The sequence below is a fragment of the Falco peregrinus genome, chromosome 7, assembly GCF_023634155.1.
Source record: "Falco peregrinus isolate bFalPer1 chromosome 7, bFalPer1.pri, whole genome shotgun sequence".
NCBI classification, from domain to species: Eukaryota; Metazoa; Chordata; class Aves; order Falconiformes; family Falconidae; genus Falco; species Falco peregrinus.
The window spans coordinates 87063553-87084113 of NC_073727.1; the positions used below are offsets into that span (position 1 = coordinate 87063553).

At 40.4% G+C, this 20561-nt stretch overlaps 1 protein-coding gene across 1 annotated transcript in view; it reads right to left on the reverse strand.

Moving 5' to 3' along the window:
* Nucleotides 1–20561, reverse strand: part of MDN1 (midasin AAA ATPase 1) — a 103902-nt gene that overhangs the window by 17398 nt on the left and 65943 nt on the right. The window contains exons 63-84 of the mRNA XM_055809860.1: nt 19833–20529; nt 18697–18858; nt 17590–17863; nt 16348–16583; nt 15617–15712; nt 15292–15386; nt 14444–14568; nt 13165–13311; nt 12779–12888; nt 12255–12328; nt 11885–12080; nt 10256–10415; nt 9942–10088; nt 9208–9334; nt 8153–8258; nt 4217–4332; nt 2451–2930; nt 1751–1977; nt 1265–1411; nt 869–1041; nt 348–509; nt 84–221 (exon numbers count right to left, since the gene is read on the reverse strand). Coding sequence (XP_055665835.1) covers nt 84–221; nt 348–509; nt 869–1041; nt 1265–1411; nt 1751–1977; nt 2451–2930; nt 4217–4332; nt 8153–8258; nt 9208–9334; nt 9942–10088; nt 10256–10415; nt 11885–12080; nt 12255–12328; nt 12779–12888; nt 13165–13311; nt 14444–14568; nt 15292–15386; nt 15617–15712; nt 16348–16583; nt 17590–17863; nt 18697–18858; nt 19833–20529 — 4195 coding nt within the window. The remainder of the gene's footprint in view (nt 1–83; nt 222–347; nt 510–868; nt 1042–1264; nt 1412–1750; nt 1978–2450; nt 2931–4216; nt 4333–8152; nt 8259–9207; nt 9335–9941; nt 10089–10255; nt 10416–11884; nt 12081–12254; nt 12329–12778; nt 12889–13164; nt 13312–14443; nt 14569–15291; nt 15387–15616; nt 15713–16347; nt 16584–17589; nt 17864–18696; nt 18859–19832; nt 20530–20561) is intronic.

Below are 20561 nucleotides of genomic sequence, written 5' to 3' on the forward strand. Positions count from 1 at the left end.
TCTACCTGAAACACCCACAACATGGATTTCAAGGACTTTTCTAGTTTTGCTTGAATTAAACAAGAACAACCCCAAACACTTGCCTGATCTTCACTTTCTATTTTGTCGCTCACATCCTTCTTGCCTTCCCCATCTCCAATACCGCCATCCTCATAATCATGAAACTGGGTTGCTCCCTCCCCAGCTTCATCTTCAAGTAATTCTTTTGGCAGACAAAACCCCTATCAAGGCAAACAGAAAACTTTCTGTAGTAGTAAGTACACCTTTCAGCTTAGTTTCTACTTAAGACTTTTGTATACATTAAATATATGCTTACCATATATCCACTGTTATCTCTAACAACTTACCTTTTGGGCAAGCTCTGTAAAAATGCCAGTTAGAACAGAAAGCAATTTTCCAGTAGTCCTGTGAGAAGCCAGTGAAACAGTGAGGTAGAACAGGATGAGGTCTGAATACTTGCAGAGCATGGGATTTAGACGTGCCAGCAAATAGCAGGACTGGTTGAAGAACTGCAGTTAAAGCCAAAGAACTGCTGTCAAACATGATTACGTACATCCTGAGATGCACCTCACGAAGACTGACAATGGATGCTCAAACCAGAAATATCAGTAGGTGGGTTTAAATACAATTTCTAAAGGTTCCAGAACTTTTTCTACATTTTCACAAAACCTAAAACTTTTCCATCTTACTAAAGTAACACCTGGCTTTTTTGCATTACAGAAGAGTATCTATATCTGGCCTTAATTTCTCATATGCTTCTAGTTCTAAGGCACTGGACAATAAGAAGCAACGCATGTTTAGCCACCAAAGGTCATAATTCCAAATCTTTTGAGACCCCCAAGCCAAAAACTCGAGAGAAACATTTTACCTGATGTTTATCGGAAGTGTAATCTTCCCCGTAAGATTTCAGATTCTCCACGAGTTCTGAAACTGCTAAAATTGCTTTTTGCACATGCAAAGAATCCAAATCAGCAGAGAGATCTTCATCCAAAAACTTAGTTATATGTCCCACTTCAATCAAGTCAAATGAGGCAGCATCCTCTTTGTTTGAAATACATAAAAAACCAGAGAAATCAAGTCAGATATTCTAAAAATCCTATAGCAAACAATCTAGAAATTTCCATCCTATCTGCTTAAGGAGACTTCTATTAAAATGGCAATTTCCTTGTGTATTGGTACCTCTGTTGGACACACTGTTTAAAGAACTTTTACGTTTGCATAGTTTAAACTCTCTCCTCCCTCTGAAGTAAATTAACAAACTTACCATTCTCCTCTGCAGATTTTTCTTCCTCTTTTCCATCTTCCTGTTTTCTCTCTACCAAACACTGGATGGCATACAGAACAACATGGATAACAGTTTCCACTTTTGCTGAGAAGTGCTCCACAAACTCTTCATCTGACCGTTGATTTCCTTTTGAGCCACAGCACAGGCAGTTTTACACAGAAACACATGAAATTACAGGTTACTATGTTGCCTAATGATAAACACTATGCAATTTTTACTACATAGTTCTAAAATCTTCCTAATCCTGACCTACAACTATGGCATAAGATCTGTTCTCAACATTGGCTAAGTGGGAAAAAATATTACTACACAAATTAAGTCTGCACGGAAGTTTGCAAGTTTGAATTTCATCAAGTGTTTCTGGATATCCGAATGAACATGGAGCCATCTTCTGCAGTAACCAAACTAATGAATTCCTGTATCTTCATCTAAATTACAAAACAGGCAGAAAGGAATTGTCCTTACCATTGCAGTCTGACATAGAAGCAAGAAGCTGTGTTCTCCAGGCTGTGAAGTCTGCAGATGTTTTATTAACTACTTCTTGTATATATTTTAGGCTCTTGATTAGGGCCATCTGATTTGCAGCTTGCCTGTCTTCCCCATTTGGAAGAAACAGGGACTCTATGCCTTGTAACTGAGCCGACACTTCCAGCAAACAACTCATAGCCGATGTGCAAACTTCAAAATCTCTCCTACAAAAAGAAATACCATAATTCTCAAAGAAGAACAAACAGTTCAATTTAAGATTAAACCTTTTCTCGGGGCACAGGTAAGGGGGAAGCAGCTGAAGTTTAAAAACAAGCAGATGTGCCACATACACTGAAGTGGAGAGAAAATCAGAGGATTATTATTATTAAATAGGCTACAGATTTATTTTAATATAAAATTTTCTGCATTAAGTTGTCATTTGAAATTCACCTCATTAACTAAGGAACTATGGGGATGAAATCCCAGGGAATCAAAGACAAACTGAGAAGCTGGTGGACCAATTTTTTTCTGACTTGTCAGGGGAGTGGGAGAAGACACATACATTTGTTTAAAAAGCTAGGCACTGCATTTCATGAGAAAAAAGAATGGAAACAAGCTTCAAGAGCATCTGAATGCACTTTTAAAGACAGGCATAGGCAGATACAGAGATTCCGTTTCATGCACATGTAGAACTCACCAGGAATAAAACGAGGTCTCATGTGAAACTTGTCTTATTTTGTCCACTTCCACTTTCATCGCTTTCACGTTTGCCAGCATTGCACTCAACTGTGTAGCTACCTGCAGCCATAACTGATCCTTATTTCGCATCCTGCATCCAGGAGGCAATTGCTCAGCTGTTACTGGAGACAAGTGTTTTAGCTCTAAGGGAATTAGGTCAGGTATTCCTGTAAAAACATTTCCTACTTCAGGTCCTGAACTCTGAAAAATGTTTGCTTTGGCATCTGTCCTTTCATTGTCACCGCACTTTGTTGACTCTTCTTTTGGGCAGCATTGCATAAACCAAGACAGCTCCTCAAGAACCATCACGCACTGCATGGAAAGTTGCTGCAGTTTGTCAGTCCAGTGTTGAATACTGTCTTGAGGAGGAAATGCTATGGTATATTTTCTGTCAGCAGTCAACCTAGACTCTATCTCTTCTATACAACTCAGGAGGTTCCTGTTTAAGAAAAAAGGAAAAGTTACAATCGCTGAATTTTATGTTATACTTTCCTTTTAAAAGCTCAACCTTCAGACTAAATTCATAAGATCTAGAACATACGGACTCAGTGTAAGTCAAGCTTTTTCTGGAAAAACTAAAACAATAGTATTTTTTTTAAAGAGGTTTTGTTAATTAGTAGATTTTTCTCTCCATTGCGTATGATTGAGTTGTCTTTATGAAAATAGGATTTTGTGAGATTTCTCAGACCTACACCATCTTTTCAAACAATCCTTAAACTCCGAGTCTGATACTCAAATATTGTTAATATTCCTCCATTATAAAAGCAAATTAGCTTCTAACACACCTTCATTCTCTAAAGTGCTATGGACCAGTCAGCTCACAACAAATGATTAATCTGATTTGCAATGCGAGTCAGCAATGCAGATAAGTGTCTCAGAAGTTTTACTCCTCCTGCAACTGCTAAGTTGAGGATTGGGCTTTTGTTTGTTCTGTTGTTTTTTTGTTTGTTTTTCCAAGTTTCCTAGGGTGAACAGAAACTTTGCACCAGTAATCTCCAGCCTAGATTTCCTTCCCCATACAAAGGAAATAGCTCCTGACGTAACGTCAAGAAGTTTTATGGATTACATTAGTGATGAGCATAAATATGCAGAACAACAGTGGAGTTTGCAATGAAACCGATGAGTCACGCAATGGAGTGAAAAATCACATCAAGTAAGAATTTCCTATACGCTTTTCCTTTGCAGTTTTGACACAAGATCAAGTGTCTTCCACCTTTCTAGAATTTTTCTTTTTAAGCTGTTGAGGTTTTTTTCATTTTGGCTTAAAGTGCCATCCAGATAATTTCTTTGCTCCAGATCAAATTAACAACTTGAACAGAGGCAAAATTAACATAGGCCAATACCAAATGAGAGAGATTTCACAATCTGTAGGTTTAATGGTTTAACTTGTTAAAGTTCAGTTGAAGTTCAACTTCAACTGTCTAATTAACTACAGTAATTATTTCATAGTCTTCATTTATGCCTAACTTCTTTTCCCAAATTATTTGGATTCCAAAATATTGGCAGCCATGACAGGATAACCAATATCTAACACTATCTCTTTTTGCCACCCCCACCCCCCATTTTTTAAAATCTTTTCTATCTAGACTTAATTGAATGGAGGAGAGAAATGGGAAAGTAGGGAAGAATTCTATTTTCTTCCAGCTTATTTTCCGTATTTCTTGAACTGAATTGCTTACTGTCAAACTCCTTGCCAACATTTCAGCGCTGGAAAATGCAAAATACCTCAGTAAGATCCACTGTTCTGTCAATGTGGTAAGAGATCGTCTCTGTCTGACCAGAATCTGCATGAGATGTGCAGTGAACCCTTTGCATCGTTCAATGCTACCCAGTCCAATATCCTAAAGAAAACAGATACAGAAAAAGCGGGAGGGGACAGTTAAGATGAATAAGCAGACATCATCCTCCGTGCCTCCATTTCATTTCACTGAGGAGGCTAAAAGGTTATGGTTTAATTGAACAACTCTAAAAATGCAGACCAAAATCATAGTTATTAGTTTCCCCATCTTAATTTTTCTGCATCTTGTATATAACCTGCACACAAATTTCATTTACAAGTAGCTTCTGCAACAAGACATATTAAATTGCACTCTACTGCAATAATTCTTATCAGGAATTTAGTTCCAATAGTAAAGCTACCTTACATAAATGGTGAGGTACCAGCCTACATTTTTACATTCATGACCATTGCTAAAACTACTCAGAGAATCATCACAGCATCGTCGGGGTTGGAAGGCACCTCTGGAGGTCATCTACTCCAGCCACCTGCTAAAGCAGCTTCACACAGAGCAGGTTGCACAGTCACATCCAGGCAGGTTTTGAATGTCTCCAGAGAAGGAGACTCCACAGCCTCTCTGGGCAGCCTGTTCCAGGGCTCTGCCACCATCAAGGTAAAGTTCTTCCTCATATTCAGGTGGAAATTCCTGTGTTGCCGTTTGTGCCCGTTGCCCCTTGTCCTGTCCTGGGCACCACTGCAAGGAGCCTGGCCCCGTCCTCTGGACACTCGCCCTTAAGGTATCTGTAGACATTGACCAGATCCCCTCCCAGTCTTCTCCAGGATACACAGCCCCAGCTCTCTCAGCCTTCCCTCGTACAGGAGATGCTCCAGTCCCCTCATCACCTTCATATCCCTCTGCTGGGCCCTCTCCAGCAGTTCCCTGTCTCTCTTGAACTGGGGAGCCCAGGACTGGACACAGCACTCCAGGTGTGGCCTCACCAGGGCAGAGCAGAGGGGGGAGGATCAGCTCCCCTGACCTGCTGGCCACGCTGCTCCCAACGCCCCCCAGGGTCCCATGGGCCTTCTTGGCCACCAGGACACACAGCTGGCTCGTGGGCAGCTTGCTGTCCCCCAGAACTCCCACGTCCTGCTCTGCAGAGCTGCCTTCCAGCAGCTCAACCCCCAGCCTGTGCTGGTGCATGGGGTTATTCCTCCCCAGGTGCAGGACCTTACACTTGCCTTGGTTGAACTTCATCAGGTTCCTCTCCACCCAGCTCTCCAGCCTGGCCAGGTGTCACTGAACGGCAGAGCAGCCTGCTGGTGTGTCAGCCACTCCTCCCAGCTCTGTATCACCAGCAGACATGCTGAGGGCACACTCTGTCCCTCCATCCAGGTCACCGATGACCAAGCTGAACAAGACTGGAGTCAGTACTGACCCCTGGGGAATGTTGCTAGCTACAGGCTTCCAGCTAGACCTTGTGCTGCTGATCACAACCCTCTGAGCTCTGCCCTTCAGCCAGTTCTCAATCCACTTCGCTGTCCCCTCATCCAGTCCACGCTTCCTGAGCTTACATAAGGGGATGTTATGAGAGACAATACTGAAAGCCTTGCCGAGGTAGACAACATCAGCTGCTCTCCCTTGTCTACCCAGCCAGTGTTTCCATCACAGAAGGCTGTCAGGTTGGTCCCCTTGGTGAATCCATGCTGACTACTACCGATAACCTGCTTTTCCTCCACATGCTTTGAGATGACCTCCAGGATGAGCTCTTCCATCACCCTTCCAGGGATGGAGGTGAGGGTGACTGGCCTGTAGTTTCCTGGGTTGTCCTCCTCACCCTTTTGGAAGACTGAAAGTGATGCTGGCTTTACTCCAGTCCTCAAGCACCTCTCCTGTCCTCCACAACCTCAAGGTTACGCCCTCCATAAACTTGAGGGTGCATCTCATCAGGGTCCACAGATTTGTGGGTGTCAAGCTTACTTAAGTGATCTCTAACCTGATCCTTCTTGACCAAGGGAAAAAAAAAATCTTCCTTTCTTCAGACTTCCTCTCTTGCCTCCAGGGTCTGGGAAACTTGAAGGCTGGCCTTGGCAGGGAAGACTGAAGCAAAGGCAGCATTTAGTAACTCCACCTTCTAGGTGTCCTTTATCAGCAGGGTATCCACCTCATGCAGCAGCAGGCCCACATTTTCCCTAGTCAGCCTTTTCCTACTGATATACCTGAAGAAGTCCTTCTTGTTGTCCTTGACCTCCTTCACCAGATTTAATTCCAACCGGACTTTAGTCTTCCTTACTGCATCCCTGCATGTTCTGACAACATTCCTATATTCCTGCCATGTGGCCTGTCCCTTTTTCCACATCCCATAAACTTCCTTCTACTGTCTGAGGTTTGCCAGAAGCTCCTTCCTCATCCATGCAGACCTCCTGCCCCCTTTGCTTCCTTTCTTACTTATAGGGATGCACCTCTCTTGAGCTTGGAAGAAGTGACACTTGACTATTAGCCAGCTCTCTTGGAACTCGCTACCTCCTACAGCCCTAATCCATGGGATTCCTCCAAGTAGGTCCTTGAAGAGGCCAAAGTTCGGCCAGGGCTACAATCCTACTTATTGCCCTTCTTCCTCCATGCAGAATCCTAAACTCTACTATCTCGTGGTCCCTGCAGCCAAGGCTGCGCACAGCCTTCACATCCAACCAGTCCTTTTTTGTCAGTGCAAGATTTGGCAGCACACCTTGCCTTGTTGGCTCTTTTACTGCCTGCATCAAAAAGTTATCATCAATGTTCTGCAGGAACCTGTTGGACTTGTGCATGCACCTAGTTGTGTTTCCAGCAGATTATCAGGGTGGTTGAAGTCCCCCACGAGAATCAGGGCCTGTGATTATACAGGCCATCTCCAATTGCCTGAAGAAGGCCTCATCGACTTCCTCTTCCTGATCAGGTGGCCTGTAGTAAACAACCACAAGCATCCCCCATGTTGGCCTGCTCCTTAATCTTTACCCATAAGCTCTTGACTCGTTCTTCATCCACCCCTGGGGAGAGCTCAATACATTCCAGTTACTCCCTTACATAAACAGCAACTCTACCACCTGTCCTTGCTGCTCTGTCCTTCCTCGAAAGTTCGCAGCCAGCCATACACGTTATCCCACCATGTCTCTGTAATTGCAGTGAGATCAAGGCCCTGCGCTTGCACCCAGATCTGCAATTCTTTCTGCAGAACTCTAATTCTTCCTTCTCCCACAATTTGTTTTTCCAGATTTACTACTTTCACTCTTTTCATTAGAAGGGATCCCATTTTAAAGCTTAGAACAAATGTTCACAAGACAGACCAAAACTGATCAGAGCTACGTTCTATTATTTATGGCCATTATCAGCTGTGATGTCTGACAACATCATGTTGTAAAACAAGAGGTGAAGCACAGTGAGTGAAGAGCATCTGGGAGAGATCCCTTTTTCCTGGAATACTGGAAAAGTGGTACTGATTTGGCAGAACTCATTTGTTCCTTCTACTGATTTTAGACCAATTTTTAAGCAAGGAAATATATCTGCACTTTTTGTGTTAGACTCCAGTTATGCCCAACTATGGATCTCAACTGACTTTTTTCATGAGCATCAACTAATCATGGCTTTGTATTCCCAACATTTTTTGATTCAGCATTTTGGGACTTTCCTTAATGCACAAGAAGTAGCAATTTAGGATCTGTTGGGATGAAAGATACTGTACGTTGAACAGATTACTAACTTAGTTCACTGAATTGATATTGTTCATTTATAAAACAACAGGTTTTAAAATGCTGCGCTTAATAATTGGTCCAAAATACTGTATTTTGTATCATATTACAGAACATAGTATTATCTCACATCATCCTTTTACTACTAGAAAATTTGAGTCCAAGCTGGTAAAATAGAGTTAACAAAAATGTGATTTCTGTTTTTACTTCAGTGTTTTTACCTTGGCAGGTGCTAACAATGCTGTCTGAAGTCTAGAGTGGCGTGCAAGTGACCGATAGAAGTACTTTTGGCATCCGTCCCAGGCAGAAGAAAGCTCTGTCAGCAACCTGACAGAGCACAAAAAACAGGTCGATATTAGAAAGGTAATGTAATTTCAGTACCTCAGCACACTGACACTAAGTCAGCTCTTCAACATAACAAGTTTGCTTACCATGTGTTATTTTGCAAATACATTGATCTTTTAATTCTTCATTTTCTCCACAAGTATTATAGTCTTAAGAAAGCATTTAAATTCTAAAATAAACTCTAAGGAAACCCTAAGCAACAGGAGCAAAGTTTCCATCTTTGAATATCATTTAACTCTTAAGAGATAATCTGGATTTTAGTGGCATGGGGGGAAGAAAAAGATAGACAGGGAAGCCTTTATTCTGGCCTTGTTGAAAGATCCTATAAACTAAACCCTTACATCTCAGGAAAACAACCACCAGCATGTGTTTGTGACAAAAATCACTTGCTGCCAGAAAAACAGCACAGAAACACCTGAAAGAACATCCTTCCTCTAAGTTTTTCCAGAAATGACCACTTTGAAGTCTCCTGTAATATCCCATTAGTCAATGAAGACAAAACAATGAAGTAATCCTCGTAAATTACAACTCATCTTCAATAAAATCACTAGCAGTCTACATTCTAGTATGATGCTAGCAAAGCATCCCAGGCAAAGCTGGACAGTGGAGGGCTAACTGAAATCTAATTCACGGAAACAATGAAACTGAGGGCAGAGTTATCAAATGCACAAATTAAAAACAGAAAAAAAAAACCCACAACAAAACAAGCAACCCCCCCGCCCCCTCCCCAAAACCCTTGCTCAGTTGTACATGCCAATACAGTATGTACAAGATTTTCAAACTGAGAAGTAATGGGAAGAAGGGAAGGAAATATGTAAAATCCTAAAGGAATTACAGTCCAGAAATCCCAGTCTAAATCCACATGCAATAAATTCTTTAAGTTATAGCTGCAATTCATAGAATCCGAGGGTTAGAAATACTGTGTACATACGTGGCATCCAGCTCATGTGTACAATTTACTCCACCTAATGCACTATGCAAGTCCAGTGGATGTAGGTAGAGTATTTCATGACAGTCTTTTGAACGGGACCAAGAAAGACCTTTCCGATATGACAAACCTGGAATGACATTTGAACATGCTTTCTTTTATGCCCTCATTCTTTTATATAAAAAAAAGGTCACTTATACAGTTGGTATTAAGGTATAAAAAAATACTTCAACGTTTTTTTCCTGATGCTGTCTGATGTTGACAGTCTTTGAACATGTTGCAAGTTTTGTAATGTAAGAACACATCATAGCTACGCTCAACCACAATGCTGCCACTCTGATCTCTGCCAGTCTATCAATTGAGAGATGGGCTCTCCTTCTAATGAGTTAACTTAATTTCAGTTCTGGATCAGAGAATGGATACAAGATAATGAGCTTCCTTCTCGTTTCTAAAAGCTGGGCAATAACTTCTGACTGGAGATAAAGCAGATTTCAGAAAAGCTACTGTTGTACATCTAACGGAATGTAAGAAGAACAGAAGGCATCTGAACGGGCTAACACACCACGCCTCATAGTCAATAGAGGAAGAGAGACACTTAAAGATGTTCCTACATATTAGTGGCTCAATGACTTCACGTACGTAATATTTTACGGTGGGTTTAGATGTATTGGCAAAAACAGTAAAATGCTTAAGAACTCTGTACTTTTAAACTAAGCACATTTTTAGCCAAAGCTTACCTGTTTTAGCAAGGCTTTTAAAGAGATCTGACAAAGCCCGCTGCTTTTGCATCTGAATATGCTTTGCCTCTGATTTCTGCTTCTCCTTATCTGCTGTCTGATCAATCGTTAAATCTTGCAGTTCAGCTACAGAAACAATGATACCACCTGTATAGAAGACAGCCAGGAAAGGTAAGATGTAAAAATTTCATGTACGCAAAGCAGCCATGGGAAGATAGTCTGGGAAGGGAACTATGTATCTACACTGTTCCCTGATTTGTTCTATGTATGTTACAGAGGTCAATTATGGTACGGAAATCACAAGACTACTTAACCTGTAAATTGGTCAAGATTTTCTACCAGACTCAAGAATGAATTGTTTTCTGTAACTGTTGTACATATTTTCTTCATTTTTTTAGTAAGCTTAGACAGACGATACTGAAGAGATTTGGTATGAAACATAATGCCACCCTGACATTCTTCTGGGAGGGCCCTCTGAGAAAACAAACAAACAAAAAAAATTATATACACATACTCAAAGCTGTCTTGTTTGACCATTATGAGTAAATTGCTGCAAAAACAGCAGCTAAAATTTATCTGAAACCCCAAAACATGTTCAAGTGATCCTTTGAACAGTTCAGCACCAAAACTTCAGGGAAATCACAATATATGCATGTCAGGCACACATTAGTTTTGCAAACAGCCAAACAAATGGAAGACGCTACAATCCTACACCTCTTAGGTGTTTGCCGTTACTTCTTTCATAGCTTCAGGTCATTTTCCCCAGCCTTCCAAGCTCAAAGACACATTACCCTAAACCATAACGCCCTCGCAGTGTTAGGGCATTAGTGATAGTAAGAGCACCAGCACTTACTTTCCACTAGACCCAAATTTAATTGCACTGCTGAACAACAAAAAAACAGTGCACAATTATTAAATAACAAGTAATCTCCCAGCATGTCCAAAGTTAATCCCTAGGGTTTCTTCAGTTGGAGTTTGCATGCATCTTGTCTAAGAAATGAAGATAATGTGAAACTGCAACAAGTGAAACAACCAACCCTGTTAGCTATCAGTAACAAGGCTGCAAACAAACCAACCACCAACCAACGCATGAAAACAATAACCAAGCACATTAGATTTGCATCAGATTTCTCTCTCCTCGCTCTACCCTCCCGACTGTCACAGGACAAGAGCAAGATCAGCCACCCTGCTGGTCTGAACAAAGTGAACAAAACCTTGGAACCTGAGAGTAACTAAGCATTTCCCACTCACCCCCAAATTCTGCTGAGTTACAATTGTCTCTTTTCATCTTATTAATAAAAGCAACAGACGTGAACTGGACTCTATTTCAGGAAGAAAACTGGTTGACTTCCTCTCTGAGCTGGACAGCTTTATTAGACACCCACTAAACTGTGGCACTGTGGAGCAGGATTAACCACTTATCAGCTAGTCCAAGGCAAATGTTCACAGTATACAAGTAGTCAGCCAGCAGCAAACATATGACAAAGTAGTGCATTCCCCTGTCAGGATTCAAGATCAAGGTAATTTTATATTTAATTAGAGTTTATATACACACAAATTCTACAGCTATATAATCATCTGTCAGGGTCCTTGTTTAGAAAAAAAATAACAATGGGGGTAATAATAATTTCAACTCCTGGTCCATATTAGTAGGGAAGTAACAAATTGGTGCAGACAATACACAAGCAAGTAACGCTATCATCTCTACATTAGAGCACAGATCTTGTGCCAAATCAATACAGAACATGCTTGTCTTTCTGTGCTGCATTCCCACCCATGTGCAGTGTTTCATAACACTGAACAAGTAAGACCAAAAAGTTGATGATATATTCAACAGATTTGACACTTACGTAAGATTTTCCTGCATAAATCACTGAAAAACAACATATAGATGAACACAGAGAAAATATCCTTCCTGCACTTAGAACAAAGAAAACAGTCACCTTGGCAACATCTGTTCTAGCAGACAGAATTTTTCTTAATATGTCGTTTAGCCTCTGAACTTTGGTTTCTTTGTTCTCAGATTCTTCCTGCTTTTGCAAGCAGTCCAGCTGCTCCTCCTTACCAATCTCCACCAAGGCAGACTGACATGGCTCATTCAGAACGGCTTCAAACTTCTTCATGAATTTAAAGAGGGTCCTAATTACCAAAGAAAAGCAGATATAATCCTGGAAATCTTTCAGCTGCTGGAAACAAGCATTTCCACTGTCTTATGAGCAGAAGAAACATTGCTGCATTCAAATCTACCACCACAGAGAAATCATCTAGAAGGAAGATTCCAAATATGGAGCTTAATTCCAAGCTCCGAGTTACCTGCGTATTTTTTCAACGGACTGTTTTATAGCCCAGAAGCTGACATCATTCCACTTCGAAATTTTCACAAATTCCTGTTAGGAAAATAAATAATCAATGGGATTACTTATATAAAGGCAATGAAGTATTTCCATATAAAAGATGATCTTTAAAGCTGATCAGCTATGATGACCTGGCAGTCTTAAAATGCAAAACACTTCAATAAGTGAGCAAATTATTGTATAGGCATCTTCTTCTATTAAAATATGTGTTTACTCTAAAACTGATGCATAGCCAAATATTGTGAAATCCAAAGGGGCTTCACTACTGGGTTGAAACCTCCATGGCTAAATGGGACTGACCAAACATTAGCGACTTAAACCAATGCCTCCCCCCTCCCCCACCTCAGAAAAAAATTCTTGCCAAAGAAAGTGTGATGTATAGTAGGGATTTCAGTGGCTAACAGAGCTACTATATACGAATTCAGATATCTCCTCCACTGTTCCTTTGACTAGATCACTATATTGTCCAAAGTTTCCTTTTACCTTAAGCTCCTTTTCTATAGGCTGACGAAGTTCAGTGATTCTGGCCTCAACACACTCTGAAAACTGCTTATAATAATTGTGTAGATTCCACAAGATGCTGCACAGAACATCTACGAGGGATAGACAATAACAAGCTTCTTTTACAACAGAATATTGTTTGGTATCAAGAAGAGAAATGCATCCCTTTTTTTTTTTTGTTAATCATGAAGCTTAGCAACACCAAAAGGTGGGGTAAACTGACCAACAGCATTCTCCATGAAAATGGGAAACAGCAGCATAGGCTTGTGTTGTATTTATGAGCTTAGTGATCTGTTTGAAAAGTCTTCAATACCTGACGGTCAGGTTATTGTGAAAAAGACTCAACAAATGTAATGCTATCAACTTACCCTTTTGTGCTACTTGAGGCATCAGCAAGACATGGCAGTGGAAAACCAGTAGTGCTTTAAGTCGTGCATGAAACTCTCCCAGAGTAGATCCTTCAATGAAAGCTTGTAGTGTGCTGACCAGTGTTTTCAGATCCATTTGCTCAGTTCCTGAACATTGTACCAGAAATTTAGAAGGGAAGTGGGAGAAAAACAAACGAACAAAACAACTCTACATGAAAATTTTTGTCTGCTCTTTGTAAACATCCAACTAGATGTCACATCTCTATTAGGAGAAGCTCAAAACAAAATAGGAAAGGAACAATTCTAATTTAATAAGTAAAACCAACAAGCAATACACTGGAAGAAAGGAGAGGAGACAAGAGGCAGAAGTGAGATAGCAGCTGAGGCAGCCAGTCACATGTCCAATGTCAGAGTGCATCAAGTATGTAAAGAATACTTGCTGTTCTCTATGAATGAATGGCTTTTTTGGTCATGATGAGCCATACTACAAATTAGTCACTGCTAGTTCCTTTAATCTACAAAATCATGAAGACAGAAATAGATCTTAAAAGAATCTGGTAGAGAACATTGTGTCTTTAGAGCATTACCTATGGAAAATGACATGCTGTTCACTTCGTATAAAACAACCCAAGCACCTGAACCTCATCAAGTGAGTGCATTAGTCAGTCATGAGATTGGAGGAACCCTGCCTCATGCCAGAGGACACTACCTTCATCTTTACCATTTCATTAAATGGGGGGGCGCCAAGGGACTGAGACCTATTTTCTTTCCCCTATTTTACATAATGTGCACACCTGCAGACAGATTTGTTAGGAACAGTATGTACCAAAACATCCTGCGCAAATTTTTTAGGCTTTATACAAAATGTTAAGAGCAGTTTAGCTGGGATATGAATTATGTTTTGTGCAGTTAAAATAAAAGAAGACACTCCTTTTCCAGCTGCAGATGGAGGCGGCCTACCCCCCAAATCTGTTTGAAATGCTTATATATGCACGACATAAAGTTACCGTGGTTCTAATTTCTTTCAGATGCTTTATTCAGACATCTTTTTTCTTTACATCACCTACAATGCTGGCCCTATGGTGGTTCCAGAAATAAATGCCAAGCAAAGGTCACTCTGTAGGGAAGACCTATGCAGTCATGGAATTTATTGCAGGGCAAAGAGGAGAAGAATTATATCTGAAAGTGCATTGTCAAACTCTGGCATTTAGTACCTTAATTATACATCCTTAGTAATTGCTGGAACTGCATCACACACTTATATAAGGCCAGCACTTACCTTCTACGTTTGCTTCTGTCTGTTCTTGAACATACTTCTCAATCATCTGATAGATTGAAAACCAGTGCTTTGTGGACTTCTCTACATGCTGCCTCATAATATTGTCCAAACTTACTGACCAGCAACTGGGAACAATAAGGAAGTGGAGAGAAGAAAAAATAAAGCAAAAATATTGTGGGTAGCTTGGGCTCCAAGACAACACAAACTTTATTCGCTGTTTCTACTAAACCAAAGGCAAATTTTACAGGATGGAATAATCTGCACACACGCTTAATATACACAATCAACTCTTGAGGATCACTGTTTTGCTACTACTATTAAATGTGAAAGAAGAAATACAGGAACTACGGACAGCAGAACAAAACCAGTCAGAGCCAGGTTCAAAAGTTTCTTTTCACAGAACTTGAGATAGACTTGTAGAATTACTGATTGTGGCACACTGTGGATATAAAAATTTTACATGGTCTTAACAGGAGACTGGAAATAATTTTTAAATAAAATTTAACGGAGATTGTTAAACAGACAAAACACTGCATGCTCACCAAACCCTAGGATGAAAACAGAAAAACACTACGAAAATACTGTAGTACTGAAGTACTGTAGTTATCTGTCCTGCTTCTAATCCTCCTGAGGCATATACACAGGGTCATCATGGGCTGGGCATGCTCATCCTGAGCCAGTACAGCTGCTAGTTGGGTGAGGTTTATCCCCACATTGTTACTAGTACATCCATATAAACAGAAAAGCATGTTTCATGATTAAGACAATTCTGCATTGGAATTTGTCTCCATACAGAGACAGAAGCTTACACTCTCTAAGAAAAAGCAGTAGGGAAGGATAGTTCTTACTTCAACTCCAATCTACGCCACTGAATAATCAATTGTGTGACCAAATCAAGATGTTTCCGCAAGGACAGAGCACGACTAGCATTCTGCTCCCAGTCCTGAAAAAAACAAAAGTTCCCCTTTATACAAAGCCAGAAATTGGTCTTTACATGGCAAGACTCATGCATTATTCTTGATTACATTCTTAACTCCTTAAACTTACGACATGGAACAAGTTCACTTCCCCAAGTCCTGGCAGTCAGACAGCTTTCAGTTGGTTTTATATTGGTACCAATATAAATAAGGAAGCACAGAAGAGAAAATAAGTTCCCCTTAGCTCTTTTCTTACCTGTGCCTTTGCAAGTAGAATTTCCAAGCCATTCAGAAACTTTGAGAGAGGACTAGAGAGTGGAAAACTCCGGATTCTGTCCATCACAACTAACAGCTGCAGAATAAAAAACAAGCATTCAACCTATAGTAACTGATCTTCAACAGAAGCAGTCAAAGTTAAGCTAATTTGTATTAGCATAACCCTCCCTTGCATGAGATAAACTTCTTCCTCATTTTAGTATAAAAGCACTTTAGTAGTTCAGTGAAGGCCAGCGCACTCGGGGGAAGGAGCACAACGGAACTAATACAAAGAGTTCCAATTGATTTTAAGTTTCTGCATTACTGTAAGAAATTACCCGAGGGTCACACAGGCCCCATAAATGGGACCAAAGATAGCCATTTCAAAGCACTATGAAAGCATTTTGGGAAAAAAACAACAAACCAGGAGCCCAAACAGCAAAAACCTCAAGACTCTTTGAGGTATGGCAGATTGAAGATTGCTTAAAACTGTAAGATCAGAGTAGGTGGTGAATACTGCTTAACATTTCATAACTAAAACAGAACAGCTAAAGTACCTAATACCTCTTAAGAAAAAACCGGTATGGCTTCAAAACATCTGCTTAAGTAATACAGATAACATCTAGGCAAGTGTATACATGCACATGTCTATGCATAACTATACGCATTTACACACAAATGCAACTATAAAATGCTCCAGTTTCCCGCAAACACTTGTTGAGGTCTTTCTACCTGTACAAGTACTGGATGCTCTGGCCATTCCTGCAATAGCCCATTTACTTCTTTAGCAAAATTATCAAGTACAGGTTGGCACTGCCGGACTTGCTGAATATTGGGATGCTGGTAGAAATCATACGGGCTATCTTGTTGCAGCACAAGATCTGAAGTTAATTCCTCAAAAAAAGTATTGCGAAGAATAGTGCTAACTAGAAGTTGGCTTCCCAAAAGGCGATCATTCATTTCGGAACCTAGTAAGCAGAAGGAGGAAGACATCACACATGCTACTAATTCTTTTTCCAGTCCAACAGATGAAGTGTTTTTTCTCTTGCATCCCAAGCCTTAGCATGTTATGTATTACAATGACAGAAGAATATGCCACACAAACAATGAGATGGGAGTATGGAATACGGTAGACATACTTAAAAGTTTACGTTCTCTGTGTTATCAGTTTTTCATATAAAAGTAAAATCAGCATCCTAAAGGTGGGCTGTGATCTTGTCAGAAGACCACAGTTCCTCTGTGCATAAATTCACATTAAGGAGATATTTACTACAGCATTAGTACCAAGACACTGCGAAAAAATAATCCAACATAAACACAAAAAATAAATTGCATATATTACACCTCAGGTATGAACACAAAAATAAGTTACTGTAGAAACAACAGCCCTTATCTGTGGCTTCTTAACTGCACACATATACATTTATTAGATTAGAACTGAAGTATAGCTCTTCAGAAGTGCTTCTTTCAGAAGTGATGATCCCGAGGTCTTGCACATTGTTATAATGATTTACACATCAAGTGTGCCAAAATTCAGGGTGGAAAAAACCCCAAAACCAAAAACACTGCCTTTTTTGAAATTATAGAAGCTTCATTTAAACCAATTATTTTATGAATTTAATTGCAAATTTTACTTCTGGGAAACTTCAAGTGCATCATCTTCCACAGGATAATGCAGATGCAAGTGAACAAAATTTCACTTAGCATTCAATTTATTTTTGAACTGTGTTAGTCATATGCTAACAAATGGAATTACACACCCCACCCCCACCCCCCCCGTAATAATAATAATAAAAAATCAAAGCATTCCACCAAGACAATTCTGAACATGGGGCAAATTCTTTGGAAAAAGAAAATCTGGTTTTGTACATTTTTCCCATAATAAGTCTATTTCATGACCTGCAATACAATTAATTTAAAACAAATCATTACAAAGCTAGACCTGCACATCTGAAATATTGCTAGAGATCTTACCAATTAAAGGATAGAATTGCGACACCAGGCATGCACCAGTCTGATAGCAGGAAATAAAGGCACTGATATAATGTTTGGCTTGATAAGAAGGCAGGCTCTGTTGATACCACAGGGATCGAGCAAAGTTTAAGCACAACTGTTGATGAACCATCATTACTGTTTGCATAGAGGTCTTGGACAAGAGAGCTCTATCGGCTTCCAGCTGATCTTCCGATGGATCTTCCATTTCCATTTTTTCTTCTAGGCTTGGCTCAGCTGTGATATCTTCAAAGTCCTGCAAATTACATGATAATCAAAAGTCAATTATTTCTTCCTTTAATGCCTCCTCTCCCCATCTCCCTTTTTGCACTTTTTAACATTGCAACAATATGTTAATGATTTGGAGTTGGCACTATATAGATACACTGTCTGCCTCACAGCTCAGATGTCAGTCTGAAACAGAACATGGGTGGAACCGAACAATGCAGGGCATAACCACAGCAGACGAGTGCAGGACAGTGATCCCTGAGCTGCTGCCAACTAAACCTCTTTCAGAAAAAGCAGCACGAGTTCTATCTGTTGATAAACCAGCTCAACGCTGTTTGGTTGCTTGAAGACCTGAACTACTACACCCTAACATCACAATGACACGTGTAATTGTCTCCGGGATTTTTGTACTGCATAACATTGCTTGGTGAAGACACATTTCAGAAGTCATTCAGTAATGCAGACTAGTTAAATCTGAAAAAATCTCACAGCTTTATTTAATCAAGGAGATTAGTCTTCATAGGCAATAAAACCTCACCTGCTAAATTAAACAAATTCCAGAATTTTACAACAAACTAATTATATTGTCAATTTATATGCCCAGTAACTGGGCATTATTCACCTGAACCACAGTACAGTTCAAGTCTGGAAATTAGTTCCGAAACATTTTTACAACCAAAAGGTCAAATAAACTAAAAGCACAGTAGTTAATACCTTTCTATCAAAAATCTACCCCACATCTTTCTTTTGCCTGAAGGAAAACACATTTCATTCCTCACTTCATTTTACTTACAGCATGTATTTTTCAGGAGCTATTTTAGATGTTATTTTTCTGTTTCTTTACAGAGTTACAGTTGTTACCTTTTCATGAAAAGGAAATCTTCTTCTAAATTCTTCTTCTTCCTCCTCTTCCTCACTTCGTCCTTTCCCACGACTTTTATTTCTGTATCTGTACAGACTGCGTTCCATTGCCTCCTGCTCTTGGGCCCGGCGTTCCTGTTCATCCCATTCATTTACAATTGCCTAAGGAAACATAAAGCAGCATGCTTTTACACACGTTAACATTTAAAATCACCTCATATTTCATCGAAGGGGCAGGATCTATCTTGTTTGGCTCTTGCCTCCTCTACAGTCTACAACAGTACAAATCAAAGCAATCTATCTTGAAAGCAGATTTGTGAATTTCCCTCTCAACAAACCAATGAGGGGAGAAAGCACAGAGAAGAGTATGCCACAGAGTCCTTGGCCATTCTAGTCTCCTTTCTTAACCATTCTACAAAGAAACTCCCTGCAAAGTTTGGTTTTGTCTTCCTTTGTGTGGTTTTGGCTTTTATTGCTTTTTTTAAACTAATAAAATCTTTAGCAACCACTACAGGCTATGATTTTATGCCTTAATAAACCCAAACAAGTTAATCCAGTCAATTCATTGGAAAAAATAACCCAAAATCTTAAGAACATTATGTTAACAATTATCAAGTAGAACCACAGAATGGTTTTGGTTGGAAGGGACCTCCAAAGATCATCTAGTCCAACTCCCCTGTGGGGGAGATGGTAGATGGGCAGGGACATCTTCCACTAGACCAGGTTGCTTGAAGACCCATCCAACCTGCCCCTTCAACACTTTCAGTGTTGGGGCATCCACCGTTTCTCTGGGCAACCTGTGCCAGTGTCTTGCCACCCTGATTGTAAGAAATTTCTTCTTTATGTTCAGTCTAAACCTACTCTCTTTCAGTTTAAAACTGTTGCCGTGCCTTGTCCTATCACTACAAGCCTTGGTAAAAAGTCTCCTGTCCTTCTTGTAAGCCCTCTTTATATACTGAAAAGCCACAGAAGAGTCTTCCCTGAGCCTTCTCTTTTCCTGGCTGAACATCACAAACTATCAGCCTTTATTCATGGGAGGGGTGTTCCAGCCCTCTGATAATTTTTGTGGTCCTCCTGTAGACCCACTTTCTTGTACAAGAGACAAGGTAGTTCAGTGCAAGAATCCTGGATGTTACCTGACACAGGTGTCTAAAAAGCTGCAGAGATTTCTGGTCCATCTCTCCTCTGGATAGTACATGGCAGCGAAGATGCAACAAAGCATTCACTAGGAGCTGTTCCAGAGTTGGGCAAGGCTGCTCTACTCCCTCAGGTTCTCCTTCAGAGTGCTTCAAAAAGAACTTTTTAAGTCCACGAAGGACCTCAACTGAATTCACTGAGCATAAAATCTCTGCATGAGCAAAGTAAGTGGGGAAAGCATGGCCAACTGAAGGAAATGACAACAAAGTAGTAAGGAGGTTGGTGAGATCAGCTGGACACACAAAAGTTTTGAGTGCTGCATAAACTTCAGAAGCCACTAATCGCATGCCATGTTGCAACTGTAAGGTGGCAGCTTGCAGTGGAATTATGGCATCAGGGAATGCAGCATACTCCTCTGCCAGGTGTTTTCTAAACTGATGGTGTGATTGTTGCCAAGATGCTTCTTCATTTAACAGGCTTTGTACTGCTTGGAGTGATTTAGGTCTTTCCCCACGGAGGAAGTGTAGAAGGCGAGCTAAAAGATCTTGGACTGAAGAAACCCGTGCTATGCTGTTGATGTACTGGTGTGCCTCCTGGTATAAGCAGTCATAGGGTGGAGCTGGAGGCCTGAAGGCCTTTTTTCTGGAGAGACTGCTTATTTGCTCCTTCAGCCTTTGCATTCTTTCATGCAACAGTCTGTTAAAAAATAACATTGATCAGTTTAGACT